Genomic DNA, 18113 nt, shown 5'->3' with positions numbered 1-18113 from the left:
ACAACCACAGGAGCACGCACTGCCCCCGTGTCGCCCGAGAACCCGCCCAGAAATGCTGCCCATGGCGGGCACAGCATGGCTGGCGAGGCTCGGGTCTGTGTTCACAACAGTCACATTTTTAATTTCAGTTTCCATGACAAATCCTACACCGGAACAGCTCCGATGAACGCAGACCCGGCACACAGCACAGCAGCCCAACCCTGGCACCTCCACTCAGCCAGCACATGGCATCGCTGTGGTCACAGCCACACCCGCCCTACCAAGGCCTCCCAGTTACCCCCAGCCCAGGGAGGGCAGGGGCAGCGTGGGGTGCAAAGGCACACAGGTGGAGGAAGTGCCCTAGGCAGAACCACCAGGTGCAGCACTGGGCACAGGGTGGGGTGTGTGTGCACCACCTGCGCGTCCACCCACGCCACAAAAACACCCACCCGCACACGTCCATCCCACACACCCAAACACATCCACCCGCACATGTCCATCCCACACTCCCGTGCATGACAGCGCCCACCCATGGGTGCAGAGATGCACTGTGCAAACAGCCACGGCTGAGGACACCAGGACACACAGGCCTCGTCCACGTGGGCACGTCCGAGTCCTGGGAGACACCACTGAGGCTCCCATGACGACATGAGTCCCACCCACCACCTGTCCAGCGGGGCCCCAGTACTCCTGGTGGATCAACAGTGCAGGCTCAGCACAGAGGTTGCCGGGGCCTAGGGGTATCTTTCCCTCCCTTCCTGCCGTGCATGGAGCCTGTGGATCCCAGGCGGCAGTGCCTGGGTTGCTGAACCGCAGGGCGTCCTGTGGGAGCTGACCCTGCCCGGGTCCTGGGCAGAGCAGCTGGTGTTGGGCAGGCATACGTGGGCAGGGTGAGGGCAGCCCCCAGGAAGACGCTCACCACCCAGCTGCAACCCCTTCTCCTACAGCGTCTAGACCTCCAGCTTAGCCAGAACAGATGATTCCCTTTGAGGCTGGCACAGCCTCGCTTCCCTCCTGCCCACTGCAGGGGACCTAGAGGAGAGGACCATGGAGGACCACGCAGAGGCTGGGCAGCAGGGCAGGGGAGCCCCGGGCTGGCCTGGGCATTCTCCAGGAAGAAGGTTGGAGCACCTCGGCTGCAGGAGGCAGGGAGGCATCTACCCGGACCACAGAGGAACGGGTGTAGCACTCATCAGTTCATGGACAGGGCTGATGGCTGCCCCGGGCCTCCTGGGAGGGCTTTGAGGCTGCATGCGTGCAGACCCCTGGGGCACCAGACGCAGTGTGGACGGGGTGACCCCTGGTGCACCAGACGCAGCGTGGACGGGGTGACCCCTGGGGCACCAGACGCAGCGTGGACGGGGTGACCCCTGGGGCACCAGACGTAGTGTGGACGGGGTGACCCCTGGTGCACCACACTTGACCAGACGTAGTGTGGACGGGGTGAGGCCACAAGGACAGCACGGGTGGGCAGAGGCCAGCAGTGGGCGACTGGTGCACAGCTGTGGTGGAGGTGAGCGGTGCGGCCAGGAAGACCCCTGCGCTGCATGGATTGGAGACGGGCGCCCACACACCAAGGAGGTGCCTCGGGCAGCTTGGCAGAGCAGCTGCAGCTAAAAGGGAGTCACCTGTAGGTGAAGCTTCGTCGGCACTCACTGGGCAGGAGGGGCTGTGCATGCGAGCAGTGGGCAGAGGCGCAGTGGGAGATGGGCCCTGGGGTCAGGCACAGGCCTGGTGACAGACGTGAGCCCAGGGGGCTGGCCCGGGCAGCAGGATATGCGGGGGCCCCTCCCACGGTGTGTGTGCAGAGGCTCGGCATGGACAGGCTGGACAGACCCACACCACACAGGCTTGTGTGTACGCAGGCAACGGCCTGCTTTCACCCTGAGCATTGGCCATGGGCTTCGAAAAGTCGATTCTGAACTGCGGCACGTCACCTCCCGCACATTCGGATGAGACGGCATCAGATTCATGTGAATATGATGAATATTCATCTGCGCAGCCTTAAGGTTGCTTCCCACGTTGGCTCTTCCGCGATGAAAATTTGTTTATCTCATCGAGGTAAGTTCTGAGAAGCCAAAACGTGCGCCGGACAAGGGCCCTCCTTCGGGCTCCGGGTGCGCCCACCCAGCTGCAGTGGCTGAAGACCCAGCTGAGCTGTGAAGCGCAAGCTGCCTCCCTGACGAGGCTTTCATCACTTGCCTGTGCACGATTCTTAGTACACTTTTTTCAGGTCCTTGCCCTTTTCCCTACTGAATACGTGTTTAACAACGTAGTATTAGGTAAAAGCATTCTCACTACAGGAGTCTGAACACGGTTTGGCGACCCCATGCCCCGACCTCCGCCACGTACCAGGTTGGCCTGTGCTCAGCTGCAGGGCCAGAGCCGCTGGCGTGCACGCTTTACCACATGGCGGCCACGTCATCCACAGGTCCACAGCCAGGGTGCCACAGTGGCTCGTCAGCCTCAGGGTCTACCCTCCTTTCCCCCTCGTGGCTCCACGTGGCTGCTCCACCCCGCCTGTTGCATTGGTCTCCCACGGAGGAAGTCTGCAGGAGGTGGGTGCAGCCAGGTGTGTCCCTTTAGATCAGGACCCAGCAGCCTCCCAGAAACCACCTCCAGCCAACACCCACTGATGTGTACCCTCCACCGCCAGGGGCTCAGCCCCACTCTGCTCAGTGCCCTCAACTCCAGTGCTCAGAGAGGCTGGGGAAAGCCGGGTGCCCAGGAAGCTCGGCTGCCACCAGGCTGGTAAAAGACCCCAGGACGTGGCAGCTGGCTCTTGGGGGTCAGGAAGGGGCCTGCCAGGCCCACCTCCTGCCACGCAGTCCGCCACCTGCTTCTCCTGCGCTCAGGACTCGATGACGTCGCACTTACCTTTCCAGACCTCGTGCACAGGTGTGGCTTACTCTGTGAAACTGCTGCTCACATCAGGTCACCATCAGGGCAGATGTTTCTCTACAACACGCAGCCACATGCAGGCCCAGGGTGGGGCTGGGCCGAAGACCGCAGGTTTCAGATTTCCAGAGAAACTGCCAAAGCACCATCGAGACTGGCACGGTCGTTTGTATTCCATATGAAGGCACAGGCTCAGGCTCCCTCAGCACGGCTGGCGCAGGGCTCGGCGCAGGCCAGGCCAGTGGTTACCGGCGGTGACTGCTGCACCTGTGAGAACCCGGAAGGCGCACCCTGGTTCTCATACACCACTCTGTCTGTACCAAACGCCACCACCCTCATCCATTTTCTGTCGGGGTTTTTCTGTTTCTGCTGATTGGGAGGAGTCTTTGAATACATAAACTTTTTCATTTATTTATTTTACAGCCACGATCTTGCTGGACTGCAGTGGTGTAATCATGACTCGCTGCAGCCTTGACCTCCTAGGCTGAAGCAATCCTCTGGCCTTGGCCTCTGGATACGCTGGGATTACAGGCACAGCCCCTGCACCAGCTCTGAGTATATCAGACACTCACCCTTAGGCTGGCACACAAATTGAAAATACCCAACCCCTACCTCTCACCTGTTTTTATTTTTAAAATTTATTTTGCTGTGTCATTCTTTCTTTTTTTCCTTTTTGAGACAGAGTCTTGCTCTGTCGCCCAGGCTGGAGTGCAGTGACACGATCTTGCCTCACTGCAACCTCCGCCTCTTGGGGTCAAGAGATTCTCCTGCCTCAGCCTCCTGAGTATCTGGGACTACAGGCGTGCACCACCACGCGTGGCTAATTTTTGTATGTTTAGTAGAGACGAGGCTTCACCATGTTGCCCAGGTTGGTCTCGAACTCCTGACCTCAAGTGATCCACCCGCCTCAGCCTCCTGAAGTGCTGGGATTATAGGCGTGAAATGCTGCACCCCACCTTGCAATGTTGTTACTTCTAATTGCCATTTAATCAAAGTGACCTTTTCCTCTGTAATACCACATTTTCTACAGAAAACATTGTGTTTTCTGTATTGTCATAACCTCAGGTAATAAACATTCTCTTGCAAATGTTCCTCTAATTGCTCTTCATTCAAACACGTGGCCGCTTCCGTAGGCAATGAGCATCTGTGGTCGGGGGAGCTGTGGCAGTTCCTGAACGGCCACCCCAGGGGCCCCAGAATTCACCGACTCCCCAGTCCTCGGCCCACACACCTGAAAAGCCACTGCCTGAGTCCTTGGGTCCTGCCGGTGGGGCGGCCGTCTCTGGTCCTCTGTCCTGTCCACTCTTGGTGGTACCAACGCTGCCCAACTGGATCTTCTAGACCCGAGAGTGGGTCCTGGGGTCTGGACATGCCCTACGGGGGCCGCACTGCACCCGAGGCTCAGCTGGGCACTGGGCAGCCTGGAAACAGGCCCCTGCATATGGTGATGGGGTCTCTGTCCTCTTGGTCCTGGAAGCCACTGTGACCCGGTATTAAGGTCAGAGCCCACGGCAGCCTCTCTCTGTGCTGGCCGCCAGCAAGAGACCGAGGGGCTCCGGGCCTGTCCCGCACTCCATTACCACGACAACGCCAGCCTGTGTGTTTTTCCGGGATTTCTAATCACTTCGTTTCCTGCACAGCCCCAGCACCTCTGTCTGGCGGGGCTTTCTGGTGGCCTCCCCACCCCCAAGGCCTGGAGATGTTTGTCTTGCAGGAGTGCAACTGTCCAGCTGGCTGCAGGTCCTCGCAGGCCACTGCGTCCTGTGCCCTCCCGGAGCCGCCCTGCCGCTCCAGGCCCTGGAGCCCACACCGGACGCAGCCTCTGGGCTCCAGGGCTTCCTTTTGCTTGCTCAGCAGTTTGCTCAGTTGCGCGGTGCTGCGCTGAAAACCCTTCTCCTGTGGAAATTCCAAAGCAGGTGGGTGAGGCTGGGCTGAGTCTTGTGTCCCGGTGGGTGACAGCCCCCACCCATGGTATCAGTAAAACCCTAATCCTGAACCTGAACAGTGGGGCGCCTCCCAGGCCCCGACATGCTTCCCGTTCTTCCTATGACCGCATGACGGTATCACATTCTCTCCCTCCACGGCACTCAGACAGCGGCGACATCCAACCAGCTATGTGGGAAGTTTCTGCCCCAGGAGGCAGAAATTCCTGACTAACAGTGGCACATGAAGCAGGCGTTCAGTTTCCTCCCACGCCAAAGCCTGGAGACAGGTGGCCTGCGGCCCCGCTGCCCTCTCCACAGCCACGAGGGTCCCTGCCTCCTGTCTTGTTGCTCCACGGTTCCCAACACGCGGCTCCCCTCACGGTCCAAGGTGGCTACCCAGGGTTCCAGCCAGCAGGGACAGGGAGGGGACGGCAGGGAGAGGCCCTGCTCCCCTCTGTGCTGGAGCTCAATCCTTTGGCCACCCCTAGTGGCAAGAAAGCGTGGGCAGCCAAGTCCTCCTGCAGGACCACACACTGTGAAATGCGGACTCGGCATCCAGGTGACCCCCGCTGACTCCACACGCAGCCCCGGGAGGCCTCAGCTTCTCTTCCCATCTCTGGCTTCTGCGATGTCCCTGTGTCTTCGAGCTTCCTGTTTTTATGAGATTTTCACTCATGTTTTTAATTTCAAGTTCTCCTAGTTCTCGGGGGCTCCTCTCTGTGGCGCCAGCTCTGCTTCTGGTTAGGGGCTGCTTCAGGCCCCTCCGGGATGCCAGGACGGTTCCCAACACTCTCGTCTCTTCCAAGAATCCAGCTGCATCCCCTGGGGCAGTTTTCTGTGTATTTACCTTGTCCTTTCTCTGCCCTGGGCTGTGCAGCCTGGGTGGGGAGCAGGAAGTCTGTCTCATGCCAGGGCCCACGCCGGCCCCACCCGACCACTCATCTGCATTTTATATGAACCTGTCAAGGCAGTTTGGGATTACTGCAATTTTAGAAAAACATCTGTTTTGCCTTAGTTTTCCATCTGTTGGCAAAACTTGTTTATTGTTTACGACACTGAAAGTTTTCTAGGAGCCTCTTTTTCATTCCTACATGTATATCTTTAATACGAACCCAGCTTCCCAATGAGAAAGCTGTACCTAACAAAGGGCACTGTCAAAACCGAGCTGGTGCCACACACTCCCTCAGGTGTGCACCACGGGCAGTTCACCCGCAGCCCCTTGCATGCGTGTGGACACGCCCATGTGACATGCCAACGTGCCCATGTGCCGATTCCAGACACCGGCCTGCCGGCGGCTCCCCGACCCGCACCCCGGGCCACTGTTTCCGTCACGCTAATCCTATCATCTGGGGATGAAGAGATTATACAGTGTGCACCCCTTGAAACTGGCTTTTTCACTCGCCATCACGCTGCTGAGATCACCCAGGGTGTGGCAGGGACCCAGAGTTCATGCCTGTTGCTGAGGAGGACACTGAGGGAGGTGGCCGGCATTTGCCTGGCCACTCACCCACTGAAGGGCAGCCGGTAGGGGGTGTCCTTCTGGTTTGGTCTATGGTGAGTTAAGCTGCTAGGGAGCGTGACGTGCTAGGGAGCTGCGTGTGGACGCGCATTCCGAGTCTCCCGGATAAAGGTGTGGCCACTGGGCGTGTGGACGCACATTCCGACTCTCTGGGATAAAGGAGTGTGGCCAGTCGGCTGCATTACAAGCACGCATCTAACCACGTGAGAAACCGTGAAGAATCTTCCAGAGCGAACGCCCCAGCAGACGCTCCCGGCAGACCACGCATATTTTTAACATCAGGTTTTCCTCTGTCCGTTTTGGAAATGCTTTTGCTGTCGTCATCACTTCCAGCCCCTTCCCTCTCCTGTCCTGAAGTTTCTGCAAGAGCGACCCTTCCTCATCTCGCCCTCTCCCCCGTTCCCTCCTTCCCTCCTGTCCACTGCTGCCTGGTCAGCTGGTAAACCCGCCCCTCAGTTCTCTGGTTCAGCTTCGGCGTTTCTCAGATCCACATCTCATTTTCTCCCCTAACGACGCCCCGTCCAGGGTCATCAGCTCTTCGTCGGGTGTCTGGCCCAGCCTCCCGGGGGCTGGGCTGGGGTGATGGGCCCTTGGGCAGCATGGAGAGCCCCTGTGGGCGGCGCCGCTTCCCTGGCTTCTGCGTTTTGCACATCTCCTTGACTGCCTGGTTACCTCTACTTGCATGTGATGGACCCCGCACCAGACGATGATTTGTAGAAATGACCCGAGGCCTGGGCTGACGCTGTCTTCCTCTAAAGGGGCTGTCCCACTTCTTCCTGCCAGGCACCTGGGGCCAGCAGAGTGGGGTCTCTGAAAATCCAGATTCAAGGTTTCCCGGACATCAGCAGGCTGGGTGCCGATCGTGTGGAGCGTGAGTCCAAGTCACCCTCACTCCAGGTATCACCCTTCGGGCCATGGATATCCCGGCAGGGCCCCACACCCAGCAGGCCAGCGATGCCACCAAAGCCAAATTCAGCCTCTCAGCCACTTCTTCCAGAACAGCCAACACCCCAGGCCAGAGTTGGCAAGGCCCGCCCGTTCCTGCAGGTTCTAGGCCTCTCCGGGTTGCAGCCTGGGCCTGGCTCTATTCTGTGAGCTCCTGGGGGCCCACCTTCTTCGTCTGTCTTCAGGGAAAAGCTGCTCTGAATCACTGATCCCCGGCTACAAGTGGAAGCCAGACCAACCTAGTTCTCATCACGGAGGAGCCTGTGGGTCTCCCGAGCAAACGCGAATCAGGAAAGCTGCCCAAAGGCTGCTCACTGCTGGACCACAGCCAGGTTGCGGGCAATGCCGAGACTGCCCATGTGAAGACCGCTGCACAGCTGGGGCCGGGGGAAGCACCTCACTCCACCCCCGCCACAAAAGCTGGCATCCCGAGGACCTGCTCTCTGGGAAAAAACTGAAAATGAATCAAGAAGCCTCAGGACAAACCCCGTGTCCACCTCCTGATGGGGCTCAGGGCAAACCCAGTGTCCACCTCCTGATGGGGCTCAGGACAAACCCCGTGTCCACCTCCTGATGGGGCTCGGGGACCTCCTGATGGGGCTCAGGACAAACCCCGTGTCCACCTCCTGATGGGGTGCAGGAAAAACCCCATATCCACCTCCTGACAGCGCAGGACGACTGGGACAGAGGCTGCTCCTGCCCCAGTGGCACCCAGACCTGCTGCGGCCTGGGCTTGCCGTGCTCCCGTCCCTCCCCACTCCCCTCCAGCGTGCGGTTCTGCCAGGCCCAGGCCACCACGTGGTGGTACCTTCTCGTGGATCTCCTGCGTGGACTGCGCGTCGCAGAAGGCCACAGTGGCCACGTCCTTCAGGATGGGCATCTCCACTGTGCAGTCCCGGCCATCCAGCAACGCCACCAGGGGCCGCGGGTGCAGGGGCCCGTTCATGATCGGAGGTCGGACGCCTGCAAGACAGAGGCAAGTGCTCAGTCTCGCACCACTGCGGCCCCGTGGCCACAACCCACTCCGCGCCACCCACTGCACACGGGCCAACGAGGGCCGACCGCCGGGGGTCTTCTAGTCTACGTGTTGTGATATTTGTAAAAAGTAAATTAAAAATCCACGGGAAAGACACACTCGTGTGTGCCTTCCGACTTGAGTGGACACGGACTGTGGACACCCACTACCATCTCCCGTGGGCGCAGGACCTCCAAGACCCTCCAAGGCCCCTCCGAGACCACCCGAGACCCTCCCAGACTCTGAGATCCTCCCAGACCCTCCGAGACCTTCCACCCCCTCCAAGACCCTCTGAGACCCCCCAAGAAATCTCCAGACCCTCCTAGGCCCTCTGAGACCCTCCCAGACCCTCTGAGACCCCCCAAGACCCTCACAGACCCACCGAGACACCTCCAGACCCTCCCAGGCCCTTCGAGACCCTCCAAGACCCTCTCAGACCCTCTGAGACCCCCCGAGACCCTCCCAGACCCTCCGAGACCCCAGGGAAGCTCCATGAGGCAGGGGGACAGGAGGGACCCAGGACACTGGAGGACACAGATGGCAGCACGGGGCTTTGGGAACACGGTTGTCCCTTTCCTGCCTGGGCTACCACGTGGCTGCCCGGAATCCCTGATGGGGTCACCAGTGTTTCATGTAGGATGCCCCCCACCCTCTGCCTGGCATCACTTCCAATTATAGGTGTGAAAGGAAAAGAAACAGAACAAAGGAAGAAAAGGGTTAAAACCTATTAAAGTCCACTCTGCGCCCCTGACCTTCCCAGAAAGAGACGATTAAAGATCATTAACACCCATTCCTTTCGCATATGACGCAACTAAGCTTCTTCGGGGCCAACTGGAGAAATAAGGGCTCCGAGGCATCACAGAAGTACGGCAGCTTCCAGGCACCGCCCAACCGCCCCGTGCCAGGCAAGGAGCACCAGGTGGGGCCACTGTCAGCCCCACGGCAGCTGGGCAGAGGCAGAGCTGGGGCCAGGGCCCAGCCGGTCCACCCCCAAAGACCGGCCACAGGAGACCAAGCAGCCCCCAGGACCGTTCGGCCAGCAGGAGGGGAGGCGCAGGACAGAACCGAGGAGCAGAGTGACCCAGCAGGCTCCCCAGTGGCCACAGCCACAAGCACGCTCGGCCCAGTCTCCCACCCCATCCGCCGCCCCATCCGCCTGCCGGTGAGCAGAAGCCACCGAGCTACCAGTATCCAGGAAGCAGGGGAGTGCCTCCCGGAACCCACGGCAGAGAAAAGAAACGCCCTGGTGGACAGCCCAGGGGTGCAGTGGGCCTGCAGCACACGCCTGCAGGGGACGGGGCATGGGTCTCCACTGACCACCCCAAAGCCGAGGGCTCCCAGTACGGCTGGGCCCATGCCCCTCCCGCGAGGTCCTCGCGCCCTGGCGTCCTCGGAGGAGCCACTGGCCATTCCACCCACTTGCCTTCAAGACAGGAAACCAGATCCCAAGCGTGAGGTCTGCACGGTCAAAACCGCGTCCTGGTTCGCCTTTTCCTTCATTCCCCCTGGACTGGAGCTGCCCAAGAGCACCACAGGCAGCCACCCAGTGACACTACACACGGCCTCCCGCTGCACGCGGCCTCCCTCCCCGCTGTGTGTGGTGGTGATGACTTCTCATGAGCAGAAAGATTTATGTTGCTGTTTCTGAGTGAGTGGATAGACACCCGCTCTCAGTATCCTTTGATTTCCCTTCTGATGAGGAAGGCGTGGACACGCGGGACCACTGCAGACCGCCTGGCTGCGTCAGAACCGCCTGGGGGGCCTGCTGGGTGCTGGGTGAGTGGGAACCGGGTCCCTCAGCTGAACAGTGGGGAGGGGGGAGCAGGTGGAGACACCAGGCCCCATCAGGCTCAGGCACCCAAGGTGCCTCCTCACATCACCCACGAGCTGCCCCCGACCACCGTGCCAGGGTTCTCCTGGACAGCCCACCTTTGCAGGCTTGGGGACACACCCAGGAGGCTTCACAGTCACACGGCCTGTGCTGAAGCAGGCTTTGCAGCACCCCCCCAGCCCAAGGCTGTTTCCGACCGCACGCACTTCCGGGCCAGAGACCACAGACCAACCACAAGGAACAGCTCCGCAGGGGCCGCGGCCCTGCTCCTGGGCCAGCCGGGTGGACACCTGGGATTTCCAGGGTTCCGTATGGGGCTCCGCCCTCGTGCTGGTGGCCTCCACGTGGAGGCCCTCCATGCCTCTCAGACACTTTCCGACAGAAACAGACAGCAGACGCCACGGACAGGCCTGACCACAGCTGTGCTCTGCCACCAGGTGTGCAGGAAGCCCTCCCTCGAGGGACACCTGTCCTCGCCCAGAGCACACTGGGGGCCGGGTGGCAGCAGTCAGGCCCGACGCCCGCATAGCCCAGGTCCCTCGACTTGATCCAAGGCAGTGCCTCCTCCACACGGTCGCAAAGAGACCGGCCGGCTTCACTCTGCCGCCGCCGCCAGGAACCCCTACCAACCTGACATCTCTTAATATGGGCTCAGCTTCCACGACCATGAATTCGACTTTTCAAAGCTTTTTATCTTCAGGATCCCCAGGCAGAACCGCGTCCTGTCTCGGAGCCTCATCCCACGTCCTTAATTGTCTCGAGCCAAAGCGCTCAGGCTTCTGATCCGCGGCAATCACTGAAGCCTGCGTCGGGGTCAAAGTCTTACTAAAAATCAAACACAAGAGACACATTAAAATGCCATCAAAGGTCCGACCAGAACTCACAGACTCCAGGGAACGCCTCAGAAGTGGACCTCACTGCATCTGCCACACCCAGGGCTGCTGTCTGGGACCTACCTGGACTCGGGGGCCTGCTGCCAGCCAGGGGCCCTGGCTCCTGCCGCACACACGAAGGGCGCTCACCCTGAGGTCGCAGTGCCAGGCCCGAGGCCGGGCCCCTGTGGCCCCTAGGCCAACTCCTGGGAACAGTCCCCCAGGGCTGCGGCCACCCCCACAGGCTCTAGCCGCCCCCAGATGTCCCCAGTGTCCAAGAACCAGGGAGCAGAGGGCACAGGGTGTGTGCTGTGGGCAGGGTAACTGCGGAAAGGCTCTGCCTCCTGTTCTGGAAGCTTCTATCTCATGTCACCGATTCCCGGATCTCTGTGACCAGACAAGGACGTGGAACTTCCCAGGAGCCACCGAAAGAGGTGCTGCCAGCTTTCCAGCATCCAGCCTGGCACTGCCTGCCCTGAGCCACGCCGGCTCCACCTCCGACCCTCAGTGCATCCCAGCGACGCTCCCTCGATTCTCGCAAAACCACTGCTCAGCTCTTCCTGACCGCTACGGCCAGAGCCTGGTGGGAAGCTGAGGGCACGAACCCCAGTGGCTGAATACACAGGGACAGGGGGCACCTGAGGGGGCCAAGCCTTCCAGGGATGCAGCCCTGCACGGTAGAGGGTGCTGGGAGTGCACACGATCGCCCAGCCCTCGGGAGGGTGTCACTGAGCTGCCCACACCTGGCCCGTGCTCTGGCATGAAGACACGGCACAGGGGCTGACCCCAACGTGCAGCTGACATCAGGCTGACCAGGACAGGAGCCGGCCACCACCAGCCCAGCAGTGTGGCAGGTGTGGGCTGAGACGACTGCCTGCCAGGCCAGAAGGGGCCACTCAGCCAAGCCTAAGACCCTGGCAGTGTGCCGGGAGGCCGCCCCTGCTAGAGGTCTCGCAGACAAATCTCCGCCCCTCAGTTCCCTCTGCAGGATTCGAGCATACATGCCGACCGTCTCCAGCTTCCAGAGACACCATCACAGGGGCTGGGGTGCAGCTCCACGCACGCACCTCCCATACAGGGTCCCCAACACCACTCCTCATGGCAGGTGCTGTGTGGGGCTCCCCGATGGAGGGCCCAAGAGCAACACTGGGGAGAGGGATCCCCATCGCCTGCGCCTGGGCCCCCACGACCTGCGTTGCAGCCTCCTGCCCTGAAGGCCGGATCTCCCCATGGCACCCGGATCCCGCATAAAAACAGAAATTAAAAGGACAGGAGAAAACTACCTGAATGTCACATTTCACCCACGAGCTAGCCTGGCCAGGGGACAGGGCACCGCGCCACCCACGCCCAGCCAAACCCATCAATGCCAGCCGATACTCATCAATACTGGCCAAACATTGATACGGGCCAATACTCATTGATACCAGCTGATACTCACTGATACCAGCTGATACTCACTGATACCAGCTGATACTCACTGATACCGGTCAACACTCATCAATGCTGCCCATGGCGGCCCAGTACCGGCTGCTGCTCGTCAAGACCGGCCAATACTCAATACTGCCCACAGCAGCATGGCACCAGCCGCTGCTCCTGGAGGCTCATCAATACCCACCAATGCCGCTCAATGCTTATCAATACTGGCCAGTGCGTGCCCACACCTGTGGCTCTGAGGAGGAAACGGATATGGCAAGGCCACCCTGGCCCTCCTGAAAGGACCCTGCAGTGAGGAGGCCGTGAGCTCCCGAGCTGAGGAACCTGCAGCAGGGCTCCCGTGGCTCTGCACTCCCTGGGCTGGCCCTGCCAGACCTGAGGGGCTGCACCCCATGCCACAGGGACCTCCTGCAGCTCCTTGCTCCGAGGCTGCCCCAGTTCAGGACAGACACCTGAGGCCCAGCACCTGGTTCTCCTCCAGGGACCTCTATCTCAGAAACAGCCCTGGGGCAGGTCTGCGCACCATCTGCACCACCCTGGGGCCACAGTGCACCCACAAGGCAGCCCCCTGCCGGGCCACACCTGCCCCACTGAGAGCCAGCGTCCGAGTCCTGGAGCCCCCACCCAGGGCAATGCCGGAGGCCGCGCGCACCTCACGCCAGGGAGCTGGCCGGTCAGGGTCCAGGGATCCGGCTCTTACCTCCCCCACACACTCCGAGGTGAAGGCACACGGCTCCCAGAGGGGCCTGTGCTGTCCAAACCCAGGACCCACACTGCTTTTCCTCATCAAAAACTCACAGCCGCACACGGCTCTCAGCTCAGCGGCACGAGGACAGTCTCCAGGTTCTCACCCTGCAGATGCTTCACCTCACGTTGTAAGGAAGCACTCAACCGACCCACGAGGGAAGTGAGTGGAGAGCACGTGGGAAGCTTGTGCCAGCTTCCTATTTTCCTGTAAATCTAAGACTGTTCTAAAACAAAAACTCATTGGGGGTGAGGTGAGGGGCAGCAGCCCCCAGGTTCTCTGCAGGCATCAAGTCCTGGGGGGGCTGCACGGTGGCGGCCTGATGACCCCAGAGCCTCCTGGCCACGTCAACGCCCTGTCTCTGGACGCACATCACCAGCTGCTTGCCGGATCCTCCCTCCTGTTGGCCAGGCCTGCCTACTCGGCCCTGATCCACGTGTGTGCTGGGCTCAGTCCATTCTGGTCTGGAGAGGGACCAGGGTTGCCCCAGGCACACTGGGGGTCACCATGGGCTGGGACCTGCCCCGCTCCGGACAGCCACAGCGGGTCTCTGGGCACTGGGGGGTTCCAGAATGTCCCAGGGGACACCAAGATGTGCCAGGACCAAGCGGCTGCCCCCGTTCCTTCCCCAGCCTCAGCACCTGGTCCCCATCCCCGCCTGCTCAGACCCAGGCTCGGCAGCCACCAACCCTCCATGACCCTCCACCAGCCAGCCCCGCTGGGCCAACCAGTCCACTCCCCTCCCTCGCGGCCTCTACCAGGGCGCTGTGTCCCAAAAGCCCCTCCTCATCAACCCAATCTTCTTCCCCTTCCCCACAGCAGCCCCTAAAGCCACTGCCCAGGAAGGGCTCCCGACCACCAGAAGGGCACCCTCGGGCTGGGTGGTCTCACCGGCCCTCACCCTGCCCTGTCCCCATAAGCCCTGATTACTCCGGGCTGGAGTGGCCCTCTCGTGACAAAGCTGTCCTGCCGTGAGTCCCCGGCAGCCATCTGGGCATTTGTGAGATGCCCCCTCTGCCTGTCCAGGCCTGGAGGCCCAAAGACTAGGGCCTGGCTGTGCTGTCCAGCCAGGGGCTGATGTGAACGAAGGCTGTACACAGCCTGACCCGGAGCCTTCTGGTCCTGAGATACAGCCGCCTGCCACCCAGAGGAAACTGAGCCCCGTCCTGCAATGGCAGAGAAAGCAGGCCCCCAAGAGGGAGCCGCACAGTAGCATGGAGCCACTGGGCTGAGAGCATGCGGCCACCGGAACCTCCCCCAGACAGACATGGCCCCTCACCCACAGGTTGATACAGCTCCTCCGACGACAGCACCCCAGACACTGCCCAAGTCATCCACGAGCCGATACGGCACCTCAGATGGCAGCATCCCTGTGAGCCAGGGAGCCACGGCACTCCACGGGGCCTGCAGGGCCGCGTCACAGCTCAGAGGACACAGCGTAGGGGCTGCGATCAAAGGCACGGATTTGCCAGCAAGATTCCTCTCCAAGACATCCATGGAGCCGCACGTTTCCCCGTTTGTTCAGCGAGCACACGCACATAACCTGTGAGCTCCAGGAACCCCCGGAACGCCACCTTCCTGGCTCCTACCACGCGTGGGTATCAGGGATACACCCTTCCTCCCCTCCCCAGCATTCTACACACAACACCACTGGAGAGGCAGCCTCGGATACCTCTGAGGCTCCTGCCAGCCATGCAGACAGGGCGGCCCAGAAGCCCCCACACCCCAGACGGGCGGCAGGTCAGGGTGGCACGGGAGGGCAGGGTGACACGGACAGCAGGGAAGAGTGGCACGGGAGGGCAGGGTGACACGGACAGCAGGGAAGAGTGGCACGGGAGGGCAGGGTGACACGGGCGGGCAGGATGGCACAAGCAGGTCAGGGTGGCACGGGCGGGCAGGGTGGCACATGTGGGTAGGGTGGCACGGGAGGGCAGGGTGGCATGGGCGGGAAGGGTGGCTTGGGCCACACCAGGCCTGGAGAGTTCATGGCGGTGCCAGGGGAGGATGCAGAAGGGGCCTGGTCCCAACACCGCCCACACCTCTCTCAGGGCCATAGCCCCAACGCCTCCCCATCCAAACCAACTGGGCTTCCCTCAGGGCCATCCTCGCTCTCCTTCAACACCCATGAGAACTGGCACCACCTGGGGCCGCCCAGAGAGACAACTCAAGGTTAATGTTTGGCTCGACAAAGGGCCACCAAGAGATTTCCGGCTTCACAGGAAAAAAAACGAACATTTCCTCGTGGGAGATACCACGTGCAGTGTGTGGCTGGAGAGGCTTCTGGAAAGGACGGTCAGTGACGCAGGTGGCACCTTGTGGGTTACCCCGACCCAGTGCGGGGGACAGCAGTGGGCTCCGGCCACTGCAGCCGACAATGGAGGACCCGAGGGTCCAGACACTCCCGGCACAGAGCTCTTACCCACAACTACCAACATCCAGCGACCACCAGAGGACCCCGGCGCTCCAACCAGCATTCAACCGCAGAACGCGTACGACACCGCCTGCTGCCTCCACCACCTCCTGGCCACCCCTGGGCCCTAGGCCAGGCCTGCACCGTCAGCACCACCCGGACGGAGCCCTCTCCAGCCCCGAGTGGAGTGAAAAACGTTAAGTCTTTCTACAAGGAGAGTCACCCGGGGTAAACACCTCACAGGGCACACGCCTTTGACTTGGGCACCGCATGGGGAGCACCAGGGCACAGCCGGGCACAAAGCGCTGCCTGAAGAGTTCTCAGCAACACTAGTGGTGCCAGCCGCACGCCTCTTGGCTCAGCAACGCCACCGCCAGCTCAGACCAGGTCACATTCTGGGGGCACTGGCCACAGGAAGTTGAAAGGGCAAGTGACAGAGGAGAAAAACCAGAAGAACTGCCAGGCTGGTGGGGAACCAGGTGCGGCTGGACGGCCACCTCTAAGCCCTGAGGGAAGAGACTGGGCCTCTCGAGCCTGGGGCCCGTCTCCTGGAGAGCATGACTACTTCTGTCCAGGGTTCCTCCAGAAAAAATTTATTAACAGAGACTGTCTGCTGGATAATGGAACCTTACACTACAAACGTCCGAAGAGTGGGGGCTCCCAGCCCTTGGGGGAGGCAGACAGGACCAGCCAGCATTTCCAATCACCCCAGGACATGGCCGGGGTCGGCTCTGCGCCAAGCCCACAGGACTGGGCCAAGGCTCATCCCACTCTGATATCAGAGGGACAGGCCCAGCTCACAGTCCTGTGTACCCCGGGCCAAGCCTCCCCTCCCCCCCTGCCATGTTCTCAGGTTAATGACAAGTGTATAGAAGGGAAGATCCCACTCGCTGACAACCCCAACAACAACACGCCCACCTCTCAGAACTCACAGCTGCCCTGGTCAAGGCTGACAGGAAGAAGGGCATGTTGGGGACATGGCAGACACCACAAAAATGGCCGAGCAGGCGGACGAGGCACCCCCAGGAGTGACCAGATGCGGCCCCCAGTGCATGACCCTCCCAGAGCTCCGCAGAGGACGCCTGCATGGAAGCAGGTACTCAAAGATGGGCGACAGAATCACAGAGAGCAAAAGGCGTCTGCGGAGCCAACAGCGCCAACCAGGAGCCAAACCCAGACCCTAGAAGGAGGTGGCCAGGCCTGGGCAGGCAGGGGAGACCTGGGAGGCCGAGTGCTGAGGCCCAGGGCAGAGCCACGCCCTACAAAGTTCCAGGACACAGAAAGGGGGACCCCCAAACCGCAGCTGTCATCCTCAGCTGCAATGGCAAATAGCTACCCCACGGTTCTGCCCCAAGCTGCAGATGGGGACACAGACGCGCAGAGGCCACGCGCTAGAAGCTCAGCGAGGACGGCCGCCGTGCGGGCCCAGCCGCCAGCGCCGTTTTCTTCCCGAGGGATGTGTGCTCCCTGCCGAGCTCCTACAGAAACGGAGGAGAGGCCGGGGAGTGGGGAGGGGGAGGGGGGGCTCGGGCTCCACGGAGCACCCTGCGCACCCGCCGCCTCGGCCCTGGCTCCGGGCTCTCTAGCCCCAACTCTAAGGGTTTCACCTCCCCACTCAGGGCACCGGGAAGGGCGCGACCGCCTTCCCTTTTCCCCACTGGAAGAGAATTCTGTCCCGCTAATCACGGAGACTACAGCAAAAGGGATCTGGCCCAGGCCGGGCTTCTAGACATCGGCGCCCTTGGAGGCCGCCAGAGAACGCTCCAGTCTCGGCCCGGGGCTCAGGCGCACGGACTCTGCCTTTGCTGCCGGGTCGAGGGAGACAGAGGCTCCGCGGAGCGGCCCGGGCCGGCTCAGGACGCGGGCGCTGCAAGATGGCGAAGGTGACAAGCCCGGCGCCCGCCCGTGCTCCCTGCTTCCGCGGCCGCAGCCCGCAAAGAAGGCACCCCAGGACCTGGGCGGGCCCAGGCAGAGGCAGGTGGGGGCGCTGGGCCGGTCCGGGACCTCGCGGAGTTCGCGGGAACGGAGACCCCGGGGCCCCCCGCGTCACCGCCGGGGACTGCGCTTTGGGCCCGGTCTGAGGGCGGCGGCCTCCTCCACGGTCAGACCCGGCACCCGCGCCCCGTCCCCTTCCCCCACAGCGCGCGGCCACGGTCGCCGGCGGCCTCCGGCCGGGAGGAGGCACGCTCCCGCGAGTGGCCCGGGAGCGCGCACCCCAGGACACCCCGAGCTGCGCACGGCTCACGCCCCACCCCGGCCCCGCAGGCCCAGCCGCGGGGTCATGACCCGGGACGGGGTAGCGGCCGGGGATCGGGACTCGGGGTGCCGTCCCGGGTCCCACGGGGCTGGGGGTCGGTGGAGCTGGGGGTCCGGCGGGGCAGCCCAGACGCCCACAGGCCCTTTTGTGTCACCTGCGCGGGCCGCGGACGGGGAGGGCAGACTGCGGCGCTCGCGCACACGCAGCGGCCCGCGCATGCGCAAGACCCTTCCCGCGGTCCCGCCCCCGACCACGGTCACGCGCGGACGCCGGCGCGCACGCG

General features: G+C 62.0%; 1 protein-coding gene across 6 annotated transcripts in view; it reads right to left on the bottom strand.

Annotated features, from left to right (window-relative positions):
• CTBP1 (C-terminal binding protein 1) overlaps positions 1 to 18113 on the bottom strand; it is a 57836-nt gene that overhangs the window by 17339 nt on the left and 22384 nt on the right. For 2 of the 6 annotated variants that reach the window (XM_032135656.2, XM_032135660.2), the window contains exons 1-3: positions 17985 to 18052; positions 10743 to 10937; positions 8075 to 8229 (exon numbers count right to left, since the gene is read on the bottom strand). In XM_032135656.2, coding sequence (XP_031991547.1) covers positions 8075 to 8229; positions 10743 to 10749 — 162 coding nt within the window. In that variant the 5' untranslated portion in view covers positions 10750 to 10937; positions 17985 to 18052. Of the gene's footprint in view, positions 1 to 8074; positions 8230 to 10742; positions 10938 to 11068; positions 17461 to 17984; positions 18053 to 18113 lie in introns of those variants that run through there. The other 4 variants (XM_032135655.2, XM_032135657.2, XM_032135659.2 and 1 more) reach the window with 4 other exon arrangements.

Source organism: Hylobates moloch, unplaced genomic scaffold, assembly GCF_009828535.3.
Source record: "Hylobates moloch isolate HMO894 unplaced genomic scaffold, HMol_V3 SCAFFOLD_17, whole genome shotgun sequence".
NCBI lineage: Eukaryota > Metazoa > Chordata > Mammalia > Primates > Hylobatidae > Hylobates > Hylobates moloch.
The sequence above is the reverse complement of the archived record's forward strand: the minus strand, read 5'-3'. Positions and strand labels throughout refer to the sequence as shown.